Genomic DNA, 18,378 nt, shown 5'->3' with positions numbered 1-18,378 from the left:
TGCCAGGAGTTGGTTGACTCCATGCAACACAGATGTACAGCAGTTCTCAGAAACAGTGGTTATACAAGTAAATATTAGTTAAGTGTTTTAAAGGAAAGCAAAACATTTTTCAGTTTATATAGTGAATGTTTGAGTTTGTAAAGAAAAACACTGCTATTTTTTTTGAAGAGTCTAGTATTGACTTTTCTTCAATTTTTTTTTAGAGGAGCAACACAAATTTGATATATTTTTCTTCATGCTTTGATTCGGAATAGAATGTGTAGTGTTCCCAATGCATTTGTGTGTATGGAAATAGAAGCTATTAGAAGGATTTTGAGCTTTATTCCCTTTTTTAAACACACTGCTATTATTTTGAACACAACTGTTTATCCACTTTTCCGGTTAAGTGATGGAGAAATTATATTGTTTATCCACTTTTCCGGTTAAGTGATGGAGAAATTATATCACATTGGTAGAAAGATGCTTGTAAAAAGTACAATGAAAGAATGCCATAACAAACAAAACATGGAGAATTATGGAGGCATATAATACAAAAACAATTTTAAATAAAGAAACCAATTACTAATATTTACAAATGCTTTGGTGAGACAATAAAATACAAATTATTTGAACAGTTCAAAGTAGCTCAAAATCTACAATATCTCATGATAAGATGCAGCTTGAGCTAGAGGAAAGATAATCACTTCTTCAGGTTTATTCGCTTGATTGCAGTTTGATAGCTGATGCTAAAGAGCCAAATTATAGTGTAAGCAAAATGTATGCAGTGTAAATCCAAACATCATTTATTAGCTTTGAAAGTTCTTTGGTTGTGAAAGAGAAATCCAAAATATCACACCAGCAAAATAAAAAGATGTACACTAGCATTCAGTCCTAAGTGACTTTAGACTTCTCATTTAATAACTCTGGACTTTTTGATCTTCTCAATATCTTTGCCACTTAGAATCAATGCTCCATTTCTAAACCTCCCAACTTGTCCAGAAGGTGCTGTTCTTAAACCTTTTGTTCTTCTGGACCTCCTTGAAAAAAAGATCATGGAAAAAAAACTGAATGTTAGTGCATCCAACCAGTTGTAACACACCACAAACATTGTCTACATGCAGTTTTTTCAGCCAAAGCAAGGAGTCGTTCCAGCAAGAAGAAAGCAATTATAAATCCTTGCTTTATTCTTCCTCTTCAACCACTTCTGGCTTTGGCTCCAAAAACTTATACAAACACATGCAGGATTTATTTTCTTCAAAACAATGCTGCATTTAAAACCATCCCTGAAAGGGGTTATTTACCATTTTATCATTGATGATCCATCCTTTGTATAGATCATCAGCATCTGATCAGCAAGGGTACGACACCTAGGTCCCCCACCGTTAAGCTATTTCAGAAGGCAGCGTGCTCAGAGCAGCGCAGCAGACTTCTTGCTGTTGCTCGCAGGCCAAATGACACCACGACTGCCTCACTGGCCTGGCTGTAGATTAGTCCCATTCACTTCAATGGGGCTGAGCCGCACCTAGGCCATGTACATAGTCGTGACGCATTAAACACCTAGAAGGCCGCTGCGCTATTTTGAGCATCACTGCCTTCTCAAACAGCTGATAGGCGGGGGTCTCAGGTGTTGTTGGACCTCCGCTGATCAGGTGCTGATGATCTATCCTGAGGATAGGTTATTAGTAAGATAAAGGTACAGAACCCCTTAAAAGGTATGATATGGCTATGTGACCATCCAAAGGACAGGTGATAAGAATGTTGTGGGATCTGGCCGCTGGGACTCCGGGCAATCATGAAAACAGGTCATGTCTTCTGTCCTATGAATGGAGTGGTGGGAGAGCATGCGGGCTACAGCTCTATTATTATCTATTGGATTGAAGGAGATAGCAAAGTGCTGTACTTTGCTTCTCTTCAGCAGTCCTATAGGGATGAAAACCGCAGCAGTGCATATACTGGGCAACTGTTAAAGTGATACTGCAGGACGCAGGACCACTATTGATCATGGAGGTTTCAGCAGTCACATGATCAGTCATTTTTCACCTGTCCTTCATCAGTACCAATTCATATCAGTGGTTTGTCTATGCAATGCAGGACAGGTTCTCCAGAGAATCCTTCTTTGAAGCCACTCTTAATTCTGCATAAGATACGAAAGACCTGAACACTGATCACTGTCTGCACACCCAGAATTCGGTAATAGGTATTTGAAAAAATATATATATATTTTTAACTAGACAACCCCTTTAAGTACAGGTATGTATAATACACGTATTTATCTAGGTTACTGAAAGGAATTGATTTTATTTTTGCTTAAGGCAATCATGCTATAGAATAATTATAACAAGTATACATCATAATAAAAAAAAGTTACCACTATTAACCACCTCCCGACCGCCTAACGCAGGATTGCGTCCTGCAAGCACATCGGCGTGTCCTCTTGCGAGACACGAGATTTCGAGCGTCGCCGGCCCGCACATGCGCAGTGTGGGCCGGGAATCGTCACAGGAGAAGTTCGTCACCAGCCTGGCTTTTGTGCGCTCCGTTGGGTCCTTTTCGTCGGTTGGTCCCAGCAGAGAGCACACATCACTGTGAGTACACCAAACACTACACATTTAGCCCCAGATCACCCCCCATCACCCAAATTAACCCCTTGATCACCCCTGTCAATCATTAGTGAAAGGGAAAAAAGTGATCAGTATAAACTTTTTTCACCAGTATTGACTGTTAGGTTTTAGGTTAGTTTAGGTCCGTTTAGTAGGTAGTTGGCGTCTGTTAGCGCCCACCTCACCCCAGTCACTGATTCACTGATTAGCGTATCGCTAATCAGCATTGGTACTTTTATAGTATCTGTAAGTGATCAGAATTGATCACAGTCAGATCTATAAATAGTATTAGTGTCCAGTGGCGTCGCTAGGGGGGGGGCAGAGGGGGCCACGGCCCCCCCCTACATCATGCTGTGCTCCCCCCAAGTGAGCCGCTGGGCACAGGGAGATGAGCGATCCATTGCGCTCATCTCCATAGTAATCTGCCTGTGCTGCGGCGGTGCAGGGGAGGGAGAGGTGTGTCCCTTCCCCTTCCTCTGATAGGCTGCAGGCACTAGGCCGATTAAGTCATCGTGCCGACTGAGCCATACAGCGTGGGACACAGGCCGGAAGAGGCCTGCATCCCATCGCTGACACAGAGGTAAGTATAATTTTTTTTTTTTTTTTTTTACAATAGTGTTACTGGCACATTGGGGGGGGGGCTAAATACTGACTGGCACATGATGGGGGGGGGGCTAAATACTGACTGGCACATGGGGGGGGGGGGCTAAATACTGACTGGCACATGGGGGGGGGGGCTAAATACTGACTGGCACATGATGGGGGGGGCTAAATACTGACTGGCACGTAATGGGGGGGGCTAAATACTGACTGGCACGTAATGGGGGGGGCTAAATACTGACTGGCACGTAATGGGGGGGGCTAAATACTGACTGGCACGTAATGGGGGGGGCTAAATACTGACTGGCACGTAATGGGGGGGGCTAAATACTGACTGGCACGTAATGGGGGGGGCTAAATACTGACTGGCACGTAATGGGGGGGGCTTATTACTGGCACGTAATGGGGGGGGGCTTATTACTGGCACATAATGGGGGGGCTTAGGGGCTTATTACTGGCACATAAGGTGGGGGCTTATTACTGGCACATAAGGTGGGGGCTTATTACTGGCACATAATGGGGGGGCTTATTACTGGCACATAATGGGGGGGCTTATTACTGGCACATAATGGGGGGGCTTATTACTGGCACATAATGGGGGGGCTTATTACTGGCACATAATGGGGGGGCTTATTACTGGCACATAATGGGGGGGCTTATTACTGGCACATAATGGGGGGCTTATTACTGGCACATAATGGGGGGGCTTATTACTGGCACATAATGGGGGGGCTTATTACTGGCACATAATGGGGGGGCTTATTACTGGCACATAATGGGGGGGCTTATTACTGGCACATAATGGGGGGCTTATTACTGGCACATAATGGGGGGCTTATTACTGGCACATAATGGGGGGCTTATTACTGGCACATAATGGGGGGCTTATTACTGGCACATAATAAGCCCCCCCATTATGTGCCAGTAATAAGCCCCCCCATTATGTGCCAGTAATAAGCCCCCCCATTATGGCACATAATGGGGGGCTTATTACTGGCACATAATGGGGGGCTTATTACTGGCACATAATGGGGGGCTTATTACTGGCACATAATGGGGGGCTTATTACTGGCACATAATGGGGGGCTTATTACTGGCACATAATGGGGGGCTTATTACTGGCACATAATGGGGGGCTTATTACTGGCACATAATGGGGGGCTTATTACTGGCACATAATGGGGGGGCTTATTACTGGCACATAATGGGGGGGCTTATTACTGGCACATAATGGGGGGGCTTATTACTGGCACATAATGGGGGGGCTTATTACTGGCACATAATGGGGGGGCTTATTACTGGCACATAATGGGGGGGCTTATTACTGGCACATAATGGGGGGCTTATTACTGGCACATAATGGGGGGGCTTATTACTGGCACATAATGGGGGGGCTTATTACTGGCACATAATGGGGGGGCTTATTACTGGCACATAATGGGGGGGCTTATTACTGGCACATAATGGGGGGGCTTATTACTGGCACATAATGGGGGGGCTTATTACTGGCACATAATGGGGGGCTTATTACTGGCACATAATGGGGGGCTTATTACTGGCACATAATGGGGGGCTTATTACTGGCACATAATGGGGGGCTTATTACTGGCACATAATGGGGGGCTTATTACTGGCACATAATGGGGGGCTTATTACTGGCACATAATGGGGGGCTTATTACTGGCACATAATGGGGGGCTTATTACTGGCACATAATGGGGGCTTATTACTGGCACATAATGGGGGGCTTATTACTGGCACATAATGGGGGGCTTATTACTGGCACATAATGGGGGGCTTATTACTGGCACATAATGGGGGGCTTATTACTGGCACATAATGGGGGGCTTATTACTGGCACATAATGGGGGGCTTATTACTGGCACATAATGGGGGGCTTATTACTGGCACATAATGGGGGGCTTATTACTGGCACATAATGGGGGGCTTATTACTGGCACATAATGGGGGGCTTATTACTGGCACATTATTGGTGGGCACTATAGGGGCATCTACTGAGGCCACAAAGAAGGGGTGTTTTATATGGGGGGCTCTGTACAGTAGCATTTTATACTGGGACACATTATGGTAGGTACTACGGGGAAGGGTACTAAGAATGGGTAATTTATACTTGCAAATTATGGGGGACAGAGGGCATCTACGGGGCATTTTATACTGGTACATTATGGGGGCACTAGGGGGAAGGGGGAGAGGAGCACTATGGGGGCATTTACTGGGGGCACTATATAGGGGTATTTTATACTGGCACATTATGGGGGACATTAGCTCAACTGGGGGCATAAGGGGGTATTTTTTGCATTGTCACATTATAAGGAGAATTAATTCTACTGGGGGCATTATGGTGGGTTTTATTACTCCCCCATGGTATGACCCCCTAGTAGCAGCAAAAGCCTCTCCCTGCTCTGGTATCCCTCTGCCCCTTCTCCAAATCCTTATAATGAAATCTCTCTCATTAGGATAAAACACATCAGCTCCGCTGAGCCCCCGGCCAAAGTATGGAAGTGGCGTCCGAGACCCCCAAGGGCCAAGCCAAGTAACTGTAGTTGTTCATGTGAAATATTTTTATGTTAAAGACATATAGCCTACACTGTGCCCCACAATATACAGTATACCGCTACACTGTGCCCCACAATATACAGTATACCGCTACACTGTGCCCCACAATATACAGTATACCTCAACACTATGCCCCACAATATAAAGTATACCTCTACACTATGCCCCACAATATAAAGTATACCTCTATACTGTGCCACACAATGTACAGTATACCTCTACACTGTGCCACACAATGTACAGTATACCTCTACACTGTGCCACACAATGTACAGTATACCTCTACACTGTGCCACACAATGTACAGTATACCTCTACACTGTGCCACACAATGTACAGTATACCTCTACACTGTGCCACACAATGTACAGTATACCTCTACACTGTGCCACACAATGTACAGTATACCTCTACACTGTGCCACACAATATACAGTATACCTCAACACTGTGTAGTCTGTTCTATAAGCACCCTTGTTCTGTGGCGGCAGACAGAAAATAATCTGGAAGTGCCCCTCCCGAGTACAGGCTCTGGATCCGCCACTGGTCTGGACCGCTCCCAGGAGTGTACATTTCTTCCAAACTGTAATCCGTATGCTCTGACCTGCAGAAATCAGCACTCGCTCGATAACAACCAACAGGCAGTACCTGTAGGCTGTAGCCTGGCCCTGTTACCGAAACTAGCCGAGTGGTGTAAGGTTAAGGTACTAGTAGAGATGAGCGGCTGCTTAATCCTGATTTAAAGTTAAAGTTACTGCAGGATATGGATTACAGCAGGCATCCTCAAACTGCGGCCCTCCAGCTGTTGTAAAACTACAACTCCCACAATGCCCTGCTGTAGGCTGATACCTGTAGGCTGTTCAGGCATGCTGGGAGTTGTAGTTTTGCAACAGCTGGAGGGCCGCAGTTTGAGGATGCCTGGATTACAGTTTAAAAATGTCAAAATGTACACTCCTGTGAGAGGCGGGGAGGGAGATCTGTGGATGACACTGTAATGAAGGGGAAAATGGGGATGACACTGTCATGGGGTGGATCTGTGGATGATGGGTTGAGACAGCTCAGATCGGATCGGCACTGGGGTTTTTTGAGCTGTTCTTGACTGCGGAGCTCTTGGACTTAGTCGTGGCAGAAACATACCGGTATGCCACTCAATTTATAGCCGCCAACCCGGGAAGCTTTTATGCTTTCCGGTGGAAACCCGTCAAAGTTTCCGAATTTAAAACTTTTCTGGGCCTTCTCCTCAACATGGGCCAAAAAAGCATGAATTGCCGTCATATTGGTCTACGAACCCAATTCATCACATGCCCATGTTCTCTGCTGCCATGTCCAGAACACTATTTGAGACCATCCTGCATTTCCAGCACTTTAGTGACAATAGCACCTCTCGTCCCGGAGGCCACCCAGCTTTTGACCGGCTCCACAAAATTCGGCGATTTGTATACCCCTGAGCAAACCATACGCATAGAAGAGTCCCTGATACTGGGTGCCTTGGCTTCAAACAATACATCCCAAGCAAGCGCGCCCGGTATGGGATCAAATTGTATAAGCTCTGTGAAAGGGCCACAGGCTATACGCACAAATTTCGAGTCTATACGCACAAATTTCGAGTCTATGAGGGTAAAGATCAGACCCTGGAGCCGGTCGGTTGCCCTGACTACCTGGGGAGCAGTGGGAAAACAGTCTGGGACTTGGTGTCACCCTTATTTGGCAAGGGGTACCATCTTTATGTGGACAATGTCACTGACAATTGGCTGCTGTGGCACCGCGCAACCTAGTCCCCGGGGCTTCCCCCAACGGCTCGTTACCACCCGTCTTGCAAGGGGGGAGAGGGCTGCCTTGTGTAACAAAGAACTGCTCGCGGTGAAATAGAGAGACAAGCGTGTCGTTTACATGCTCTCCTCCATTCATGCAGACACGACAATCGAACAAGCACCTGGAGTCATTGAAAAGCCCCTCTGTGTCCACAACTACAATGCGCTCATGGGAGAAGTAGACTTCAATGACCAGATGTTGGCTCCTAATTTACTCTCCCGCAGGACCAGACACTGGTATAAGAAGGTGTCTGTATACCTAATTCAATTGGCGATGTACAATACTTTTGTTCTCTATAGTAAGGCTGGGAGAACAGGATCCTTCCTCAAATTTCAGGAAGAGATCATCGAGAACCTTCTGTATCCAGGATGTTCCGTGATCTCATCCACCAGTGTAGTGAGCCGTCTACATGAGCGACATTTACCCAATGTCGTTACTGGTACCTCAAACCAACCGTCACCCCGAAAAAGATGTTGTGTCTGTAGCAGGAGTGGAATAAGGCGTGACACTCGCTATTTCTGTCCTGACCACCCTGCCCTATGCTTAGGGGAGTGTTTCCGGAAGTACCACACACACACACACAGGTACACTATTAGTATAGGGATTCCGTGACACAGGACAGGCACACAGGGCTCTTAGGGCCCCTTCACTCACAGCTGCTGCAAACATCTCCTTTCACCTGGGACAAAGTGCATAATGTACTTTGCCACATCTCTGGGCGATTAAGCAAAAAAGTTAATGTTCCAAAAGTTCAATAAAGTTTATAAAAGTTAATGTTCTGTTTCAAATGTTATATAAAGTTAATGTTAATAAATTTATTGCGTTGCAGCCTTTTCTTTTTTTTTACCTTCTAGGTGGACCAACCGATCAACCAGCTGCAGCACTGATGTGCATTCTGACAGAAGCATTGCGCTGCTGTCAGATTACACAAAAGTCAGTGTATGCAGCGCTGCAAGACGGTAAAAAAGATACGTTTGCCGAGGCTTATGAGCAGAGTTCATATGCTTTGGCAAACATTTTTTATAAAAAAAAAAAAATAAAAAATTCCGGCAATGACTTTTTGATCGAAATCGATTGATGTTAATGGAGAAATCGGGTTTGACAGGGCATACGAGCTGAGTCGGACTGGATGTTGGGCGGAGCTCCTATGTCTTGGCAGACGCCTTTCCCCTCCTTTTTTTTGGCAGAGATTTCATCCACATTGATCGATGCGCGTGAAGAAATCTGTGCCATTCATTTTTTCTTTCAGCCCAGAGGTTGAACGGAAAAAAAAACAAGCATACGAGCATACGCTCAATATAAGGAGAATAGCAGAAACTCCTAATGCTGGCCATACATGTAATGATTGCGGAGACCCTCAAATGCCAGGGCAGTACAAACACCCCACAAATGACCCCATTTTGGAAAAAAGACACCCCAAGGTATTCGCTGAGGGGCATATTGAGTCCATGAAAGATTGAACTTTTTGTCCCAAGTTAGCTGAAAGGGAGACTTTGTGAGAAAAATAAAAATAAATCCATTTCCGTTAACTTGTGCCAAAAAAAAAAAAATATATCTTCTATGAACTCGCCATGCCCCTCACGGAATACCTTGGGGTGTCTTCTTTCCAAAATGGGGTCACATGTGGGGTATTTATACTGCCCTGGCATTTTAGGGGCCCTGAAGCGTGAGAGAAAGTCTGGAATCCAAATGTCTAAAAATGCCCTCCTAAAAGGTACTCATTGGAATTTGGGCTTCTTTGCGCAACTAGGCTGCAAAAAAGTGTCACACGTGGTATCGCCGTACTCAGAAGTTGGGCAATGTGTTTTGGGGTGTATTTTTACATATACCAATGCTGGGTGAGAGAAATATCTCTGTCAAATGACAACTTTGTATAAAAAAAAAAAGGGAAAAGATTGTCTTTTAGAGAGATATTTCTCTCACCCAGCATGGGTATATGCAAAAAGACACCCCAAAACACATTGCTCTACTGCTCTACAGCGATTCCACATGTGACACTTTTTTGCAGCCAGATTTTTTGTCACAAGTTAGTGGAATATGAGATTTTATTTTTTATTTTTTTCTTATAATCATTTTCCGCTAACGTGTGACAAAAAATTAAAACTTCTATGAACTCACTATGCCAGTCAGCGAATACCTTAGGGTGTCTACTTTCCAAAATGGGGTCATTTGTGGGCGTTTCTACTGTCTGGGCATTGTAGAACCTCAGGAAACATGACAGGTACTCAGAAAGTCAGAGCTGCTTCAAAATGCGGAAATTCACATTTTTTATCAAAGACATGTAGAACAATAAATTTAGAGAAAAAATTATATAGAAATTAGTTTTATTTGAAAAATTTTACAAATGAAAGTCATTTTTTTTGCTAAAATTTCGGTCAATTACGATTAATAACAAAAAAAGATTTTATGTCAGCAGCAATGAAATACCACCGAATGAAAGCTCTATTAGTGAGAAGAAAAGGAGGTAAAACTTATTTGGGTGGTAAGTTGTATGACCGAGCAATAAACTGTGAAAGTAGTGTAGTGCAGAATTGTAAAAAGTGGTCTGGTCATTAAGGGGGTTTAAGCTAGGGGAGCTGAGGTGGTTAATAGTTATAATGTCTCCTAAGATGCTCACCTGTCATTCTTTCCTTGCTTTAGTTTTTTCATTACTGGTTCCAGTCCACTTTCCTATAAAGAGCAAAATAAGACGTTAGCAAATGTGCAATTTTACTTGGCCGCCATTTGGTTGAACCTCAATATGAACAGCATGCAAGTTCTCTTGCTGCAAGTTGGTCAGGAACAGAACACGAGTTACTTTCACATTAGCGTTTTCAATTCCGCTATTGAGATCAGTCATAGGATCTCAATAGCAGATGAAAACGCTTCAGTTTTGTCCCCATTCAGTGTCAATGGGGACAAAACTGAATGAAACAGAATGCACCAAAATGCATTTTCCGTTGCTTCCCCATCGCGAACAGAAAAACGCTGCAGTGTTTTTCTGTCCGCGATGTGGTGAGGAGCAAGACGGATCCGTCCTGACACACAACGTAAGTCAATGGGGACGGTTCCGTTTTCTCTGACAATAGAAAACGGATCCGTCCATCATAGACTTTAAATGGTGTTCAAGACATATCAGTCATGGCTATAGAGGACATAATACAACCGGATCCGTTCATGACGGATGCATGCAGTTGTATTATTGCGACGGAAGCGTTTTTGCAGATCCATGACGGATCCACAAAAAACGCTAATGTGAAAGTAGCCTTATAGCCATACAGATTAAACCTAAACACTCCATATCTGGATGTGCAGGTTTATTGGCTTCTCTGACATACAAAACCACCATCTGTACACAAATCTAATGACACAGAATATAAGCCAAATACCCATATGGCAATTAAAGGAGTTTTTAAGGTTCTAGATATTGGTGGACCAAGTTTAGGAAATGAATGGGAGCCAAGCTGCAGTAACCACCACACAATGGATGGAGCAATGCTTCCAACTTCGTCCTCTGTGCTTATTTCAGGCACCAGCGGATGCTGTAAATAGTTGCTTGTTGATGGTGTCCAGTGTCGATTGCCGCCCCCCCCCCCTCCCCCCTCACGGATCTGAAACTGATGTTGGTCATCAGTATCTAGAACCCAGACAAGCCCTTCAACTAGGAGTGCTTCAAGGTGATCGCATACAGCCCTCCAGTATTTGGAGGGCTGTATACTATGCAGTCATCAAGAAAATATAGCAGCAGAAATGTTAAAAGAGCACAAACTGTCCGCTGCCTCGCTACATATTACCCTTGCATATACTACATATTGGTAAGTGTTCCTATTAGGCTGGCCAGCCATGATGTCATATCATAGGCAGTATCACATCATTATCAGCTATTGTAGAGCAGTGTAGGGAGGCTCTGTCCCTTCAACCTCTAGGCAACTCTGAAAGTGGTAGCATCCAGACCTTCTCATATTCTAGGACTGGTTGTTGGCTGCCATTTTAATTAACTTCCAGAGAACCCCTTTAAGCTTCTACCAATTAATAATGGTTTATAAAGCTGGGTTCACAGCTGCATTTACGTTTCCATTATTCTGTTCCATCAGAGGAATTGAACAGAATAAATTGTATCCCTATTTATTTAAATAGGTGCTCCTGAGAACCAGTTATGCTCAAGTGTCCGCTCCAATAGGTTTCCACTCTTTTTGGCAGAATGAAAAAGACCCGTCTAAGGTACTATCTTTTATCAAAAAGAATAAATACACGCCAGAATGGAGAGCTACGTTTTTTCCCCCAACAGTATAGTTAATGGATGACACATAGAAATAGAAGGTGTTTTGCTGAATGTGAAATTCTGGAGCAGTAAAACAGAAAAGTCAACACAGAAGTCAATTCAGCCTACTTTAAAAAGTACTTGTAAAAAAATGTAGTGTCACACATAGGCCCCTTTTCACATGGGCGTGAACGCATTGCACCTGCACTGAATCTGGACCCATTCACTTCAATGGGGCTGTGCAGATGAGCGGTGATTTTCATGCATTACTTGTGCGTTGCATGAAAAATCACAGCATGTTCTATATTTAGCGTTTTTCACGCAACGCAGGTCTCATAGAAATGAATTGGGGTGTGTAAAGATCGCAAGCATATGCGGATGTGGTGCGATTTTCACGCATGGTTGTTAGGAGATGACAGGGATGAGCAACCCCGGACCCCAATAAATTCTATTCACTGTATTATTTTCCCTTCTAACATTGTTATAAGGGAAAATAGCATTCTTAATACAGAAGTGCAGGTCCTTCTGAATGAAGATCCTTCTATCTTCATTTAGAAGGACCTGCGCTGACGTCATCAAATGTCCTTTTGAAGGTCCTGAAAGAAGACTATGCTGGCTGCGCAATTGACATTATACTTAGCATTCTGTATTAAAAGAATACTATTATTTTCCATTATAACCATGTTATAATGGAAAATAATAAAATTTACAGACCACCAAACCCAAATCCGAATTTCAGCGAAGAAGTCCGGGTTCGGGTCTGGGTACCACATTCAGTTTTTTCTCACGTGCGTGCAAAACGCATTGCACTCGCGTGGAAAAAACCGAACAATGGAACACAAATCACAGTCAAACTGAAATAGCGTGCCTGCTCGCACGATTTTCCCTGAACGCACCTGGCCCTCACCCGTGACGCCCATGTGAAGGGGCCATAGGGTTTCTTGGTGTTTGATTTTTTTTTTTTTTTTTTGGTGCTTATTTTTTGCAGGAGTTTTTGCAAAAATCACCAGCTCCAGATAGTTGTGTTTTTTTGACTCAAAGAAAACCTGTCACCACAAAATACAATCCAGCCAGCAGATTGCATTGCATTTTGTAGTGACAGGTCCTCTTTAAAGGAAACATGTCATCAATAGAGATGAACAAAATTGTGTTTTATAAGTTCTGGGTTCGGGTTTTATTACAATTCCGATATGGATCTGTTGCCACTAGCCTCAACGGAATTCTATAACGGAATGCCTTCCATTATAATAGAAGTTTATGGGCTGCATAACAGATCCATCTGGAGTCCTCTCCTGCATAACGGAAACCAGACTGATCCGTTTATGCAGCCCATAGACTTCTATTATGACGGAAGGCATTCAGTTATGCATTCCATCATAGAATTCCGTTAATGCCAGTGGTAACAGAATCAATATTGGAATTGTAATAAAACCTAAACCCCGAACTTGAACTTGTAAAACACAAGTTCGCTCATCCCTAGTCATCAGCAAATGACCTATTGTTTAAACCATGTTTTTATGTTTAACATATTTTTAAAATAATTTTTGGTGATGTTATTTTTAATTTCCCTTGTCAATATCTATATTTAAACAAAAACCATAAAATCCTGCAGTTTTCCCACTGGCAACTAAGAATAATAAAGGGCACCACTTGTTCGTCTGAACAGATCATTTTACTTTTCCCCTGTATTTAGAAAGTATTAGGAAAACTGCTTTATGGTGGCCACAGCCTATACTGCTATAGATACAATGGTCAGGGTACAGATCACACAGCATGCCTAAAAAACTCTCCCAAAGAAGTCAATGAGGTCCCCCCCTGACCATTGTATCTATAGCAGTATAGGCTGTGGCCACCATAAAGCAGTTTTCTTAATACTTTCTAAATACTGTTAAGAAGAGCTCAGGTAAGATGGCAGCCCACAAAATTAACAGGAAATCGAATTAAAAAAAAAAAAGTCTGCAATCAGAAAATAAAGAGAGATTAGAAAAAAAGGATGTGTGTTCCTTTCTAGTTTTAACTTGCAGACTTTTCTTTGGGGTGACATTTCCTTTAAAGGGGTTTTCTAAGATTTTAATACTGATAACCTCTGGATAGGTAATCAGTATCTGATCGGTCTGACACCTGGGCCCCCGCCCCTCCCAATCAGCTGTTTGAGAAGGCTATGGCGCTCGCAGTAGCACCATGGACTTCAGCTTTTCCTAGGCCATTGCCGACACGTTCATGGGTCATTTCGCCTAGGTACAGCTCAGCCCCAGACAGCTTATCGGTGGGGGTCCCAGGTGTCAGACCCCCACCATCAGATACTGATGAGCTATTTTGAAGATAGGACATCAGTTTTAACACCTTAACGACTCAGGACGAGAATGCTCGTCCTCAAACGCCGGCACTTAGCAGTCGTTCCTCCCCCCGCGTGCGCTCCCCCCGATCAGCCGCAGAGATAACGCCAATGCCGGTGGATTAACCCCTCATATGCCACGGTCAGCGCTGACCGCGGAATATGGGAGGTTTGAGCACCCTCCCCTGATGCATCGGGTCCCCACTGTGCTGTGGCGGGGAATCGATCGTTGCCATGGCAGGGAAAAGACATATAGACATATTAGGTATCGTTGCGTCCGTATCGACCAGCTCTATAAACATATCACATGATCTAACCCCCCAGATGAACACTGTAAAAAAAATAAAAAAACAGCTAAACAAACTATTTTTTTGTCACCTTACATCACAAAAAGTACAACAGCAAGCAATCAAAAAGGCGTACACCCACCAAAATAGTACCAATCTAACCGCGACCTCATCCCGCAAAAAATAAGACCCTACTTGAGACAGAATTATATTATTGTGTAAAACTTACATAAATAAAAAAAGTATTCATATTAGATAACGCCGCGTTCGTATCGATCGGCTCTATAAAAATATCACATGACCTAACCCCTCAGATGAACACTGTAAAAAATAAAAACTGTGTAAAAAAGCCTTTTTTTTCATCTTGCATCACAAAAAGTGTAATAGCAAGCGATCAAAAAGTCATATGCACCCCAAAATAGTGCCAAACAGTCATCTCATCCCGCAAAAAATGAGACCCTGCCTAAGATAATCGCCCAAAAAAAACCTGAAAAAACTATGGCTCTCAGACTATGGAGACACTAAAACATGATTTTTTGGTTTCAAAAATGAAATCCTTGTGTAAAACGTAAAAATTGTATACATATTAGTGTCACGGCTGGGGATGGGGAAAACTCTCAGCTGTGCGGTATCAGAAGACTGATGGTCAATGCCAGACCAGGACAGGAATAAGGGAGCAGGTCACCTCCTACACATCCCTAATTCTGACCCTGTCTCCTATCCGTATGAGCCAACCCTGAAGGTAGGAGGGCTCATACTCCGGAACCTGATATTCCTGCTAGTCCTCAGGGGGTGGCCCTGGACTAGGAGCAGGGTAAGACGACCTGTTCCTCCTAGACACGGAGGAACAGGAGTCTCACTGGCCAAGCTACATAGAAAGGGGAACATGAACAGACATATGGCAATGACAGGCAAGTGCGACTAGTACCACACTTACCTGTCACAGACACACCCACGTGCAAGTGCTGCTGTCCACAACAACACAAAGGACACAGCACACACCAAACATCACACGGGAACCCAGGAAACCATATGCTGCAATAACAAATAGACCAAACAAACATCTTCTAAACACCATACATGAACTTATGACCACAAGGGTGGCCCCCACTGGCAGATGGAATTACACAGGCGGCTGCTCCAGCTAACCATGGCTGAAGTACCCCTCAGACTAGAGATAATCACTGAGGCTTTATAGGCCCAAGTAGCCACACCCGACACACCCAGTGTTCACACACACAGAAGGGAATTAACCCTTCCAACACCAGGCAAGAGAAGACGACCACTTAAGGGGGAAGTACACAACTCAACATACACTTCACCTGTTGCCGCGGGCAACGGCATGCGTGGCAATCATGTCCTGGGGATCAGCAATAGGGCTGAGACACTACCACCACATGCACACAACACCAAACGCTGCCACGGGCAACCAAGTGAAGGAAAGTGCCACAAAACACAGCATAGGCCGTGACAATTAGGTATTGCCGCGTCCGTGACAACCTGCTCTATAAAAATACCACATGATCTAACCTATCAGATGAATGTTTTAAATAAAAAAATAAAAATAAAAAACGGTGCCAAAAAAGCTATTTCTTGTTATCTTGCCTCACAAAGTGTAATGTAGAGCAACCAAAAATCATATGTACCCTAAACTAGTACCAACAAAACTTCCACCCTATCCCATAGTTTCTAAAATGGGGTCACTTTTATGGAGTTTCTACTCTAGGGGTGCATCAGGGGGCTTCAAATGGGACATGGTGTCCAAAAAAAAGTCTAGCAAAATCTGCCTTCCAAAAACCGTATGGCATTCCTTTCCTTCTGCGCCCTGCCGTGTGCCCATACAGCAGTTTACGACCACATATGGGGTGTTTCTGCAAACTACAGAATCAGGGCCATAAATAATGAGTTTTGTTTGGCTGTTAACCCTTGCCTTATGACTGGAAAAAAAAAAATATTAAAATGCAAAATCTGCCAAAAGTGTGAAATTTTTAAATTGTATCTCTATTTTCCATTAATTCTTGTGGAACACCTAAAGGGTTAAAAACGTTTGTAAACTCAGTTTTGAATACCTCGAAGGGTGTAGTTTCTAGAAATCGGGTCATTTTTGGGTGGTTTCTATCATGAAAGCTTCACAAAGTGACTTCAGACCTGAACTGGTCCTTAAAAAGTTGGTTTTTGAAAATTTCTGAGAAATTTATTTCTAAACTTCTAAGCCTTGTAACATCCGCAAAAAATAAAATGATCTGAGAATGGCCTGGATAAGTCAAAGCGTTTGAAAGTTATCGCCACATAAAGTGACAGGGTCAGATTTGCAAAAAATTGCGTTTTATCCTTTATTTTCTGGCATTTTACCACATATACAACCATTTATTTTTTTTGCCCTACATAACAATGTGTGCAGCATTTTTTAATGGTGTTTTTACATGGCACTTCTTGTACCAATGTTTTTTTTCCTATACAGCTCTCAAGAGGATGAGACATCTAAAGTGGGGGGTACATATAGTATCTTCCTATATAAAAATGCCAGCCATGTAGAAAAAAAAAATCAAGATTCTCAAACATGCCATCTGGGCAAAAATATTACAAAAACACCATACGAGTCAGACATTTTTTTGTGTGAGTTTTTGGGCTTAAAAAAAAAACATTGTGACAAAAATGTAGTCTGACAGCAGCCTAAATGACACAGTATATGTATATGAAGCAACAGTATGATAGCTGCTACACTGGTGCACGTTAGATCAGTACACAATGTATACGGTAAGTAATTTATTGCGTTCACTGTACGATGACTGAATTAAAAATAAATAAAAAACACATGTAAATGACAAACCGTAAAGTTTTTTTCTTTCTGCTCTTGCTCCTTTTGCTTTACATGTTCTTGTAAGATCTTATAATTCACATATTCTCTTTTGGGAGGCTGGAAGGAAAATATATCACAGCTAAGTCAATAAAGACAAAAAAATGAGAAGTTAGGCGTCAAAAAGATCTGACAATGAATTGGACATCAGTAGGAAGGAATGCGTTTTGTTAAAAAAGTAAACGATAAATCATGTAAAATGTCATCTTATCCATTACTTTCCGTATTAGTGAAATAGAAATGACCCCGTTACCTTTGCCCCTAGCATTATAGCACGCCCTTGTTCAAACTGTCTCTGTTTTTCTTTCTTGTAACCTGTGATCCCAAACTTGTGCACCTCCAACCGAACCTGTGAAAAGTAACAGGAAAAGTAGTGTCCCAGTTGAGACATTTATGTCCCATCCACATCTTTGGGAGCTGCATCTATTTCAAAGATGGGTTCCCCAACCTGACCAATATGTTATTGGTTAGCTCATGCTTTTTGGGGGAAGGGGGGAATGGAAAAAAGAAATTCTGTATTTGTGTCTTGTTAAACTGTTCACTGTATAGTGTAGGTATGGTGGAAAGGCAAGCATGATGTAAGTGACGAGTGGAAAACAGAACATACCTTTTCAAAGTTAAATTCCTGACTGTTGCCTTCCTCCGACTCAATGTTTTTCTGTAGAAAACAAAAACAAACAATTTTAACATGAATGGAAATAACAGAAAAATTGTTTTACAGAACAACAAACTTTCACTTCCTCTGCAGTCATTTCTCCATAGCACCCCCTTCTGCATGATGATGGCCACATTGTCTGAACACATGAACAGAATCTGAGACCACCAGTACTGGCACTGCAATCCTTCCCTGTGTTATCTGTTGGCTGGCACATTACAGTGCTACTCTGAAATCATATGGTCATGGTAGAGGCATAATTTGCTTATTTCAAAAATGTATCTGAAAGGGAGCCATGGGTCGTTATAACAATGCCAATCGGGTGAGCTAAGCCTATCTGACACTATGCTTGGATGTAAGCTGGACTGACTCCCTTTAAAAAGGGCCCTGTTCAGGTGAATGAAGCTATGGGAGATGGGGCAACAGAGCTTGATTAC

The 18,378-nt window shown here is 43.1% G+C and overlaps 1 protein-coding gene across 1 annotated transcript in view; it reads right to left on the bottom strand.

Moving 5' to 3' along the window:
- Positions 1-305: 305 nt before the first annotated feature.
- The window catches only part of C4H1orf131 (chromosome 4 C1orf131 homolog), a 90,969-nt gene continuing 72,896 nt past the window's right edge, over positions 306-18,378 (bottom strand). Inside the window, exons 3-7 of the mRNA XM_044288756.1 lie at positions 17,894-17,944; positions 17,540-17,635; positions 17,260-17,346; positions 10,185-10,237; positions 306-1,016 (exon numbers count right to left, since the gene is read on the bottom strand). Of these exons, the coding sequence (XP_044144691.1) occupies positions 890-1,016; positions 10,185-10,237; positions 17,260-17,346; positions 17,540-17,635; positions 17,894-17,944 (414 nt within the window). The 3' untranslated portion in view covers positions 306-889. The remainder of the gene's footprint in view (positions 1,017-10,184; positions 10,238-17,259; positions 17,347-17,539; positions 17,636-17,893; positions 17,945-18,378) is intronic.

Source organism: Bufo gargarizans, chromosome 4, assembly GCF_014858855.1.
Source record: "Bufo gargarizans isolate SCDJY-AF-19 chromosome 4, ASM1485885v1, whole genome shotgun sequence".
Lineage (NCBI taxonomy): Eukaryota > Metazoa > Chordata > Amphibia > Anura > Bufonidae > Bufo > Bufo gargarizans.
Note: the sequence above shows the minus strand (reverse complement) of the source record. Positions and strands in the feature narration are given on the sequence as shown.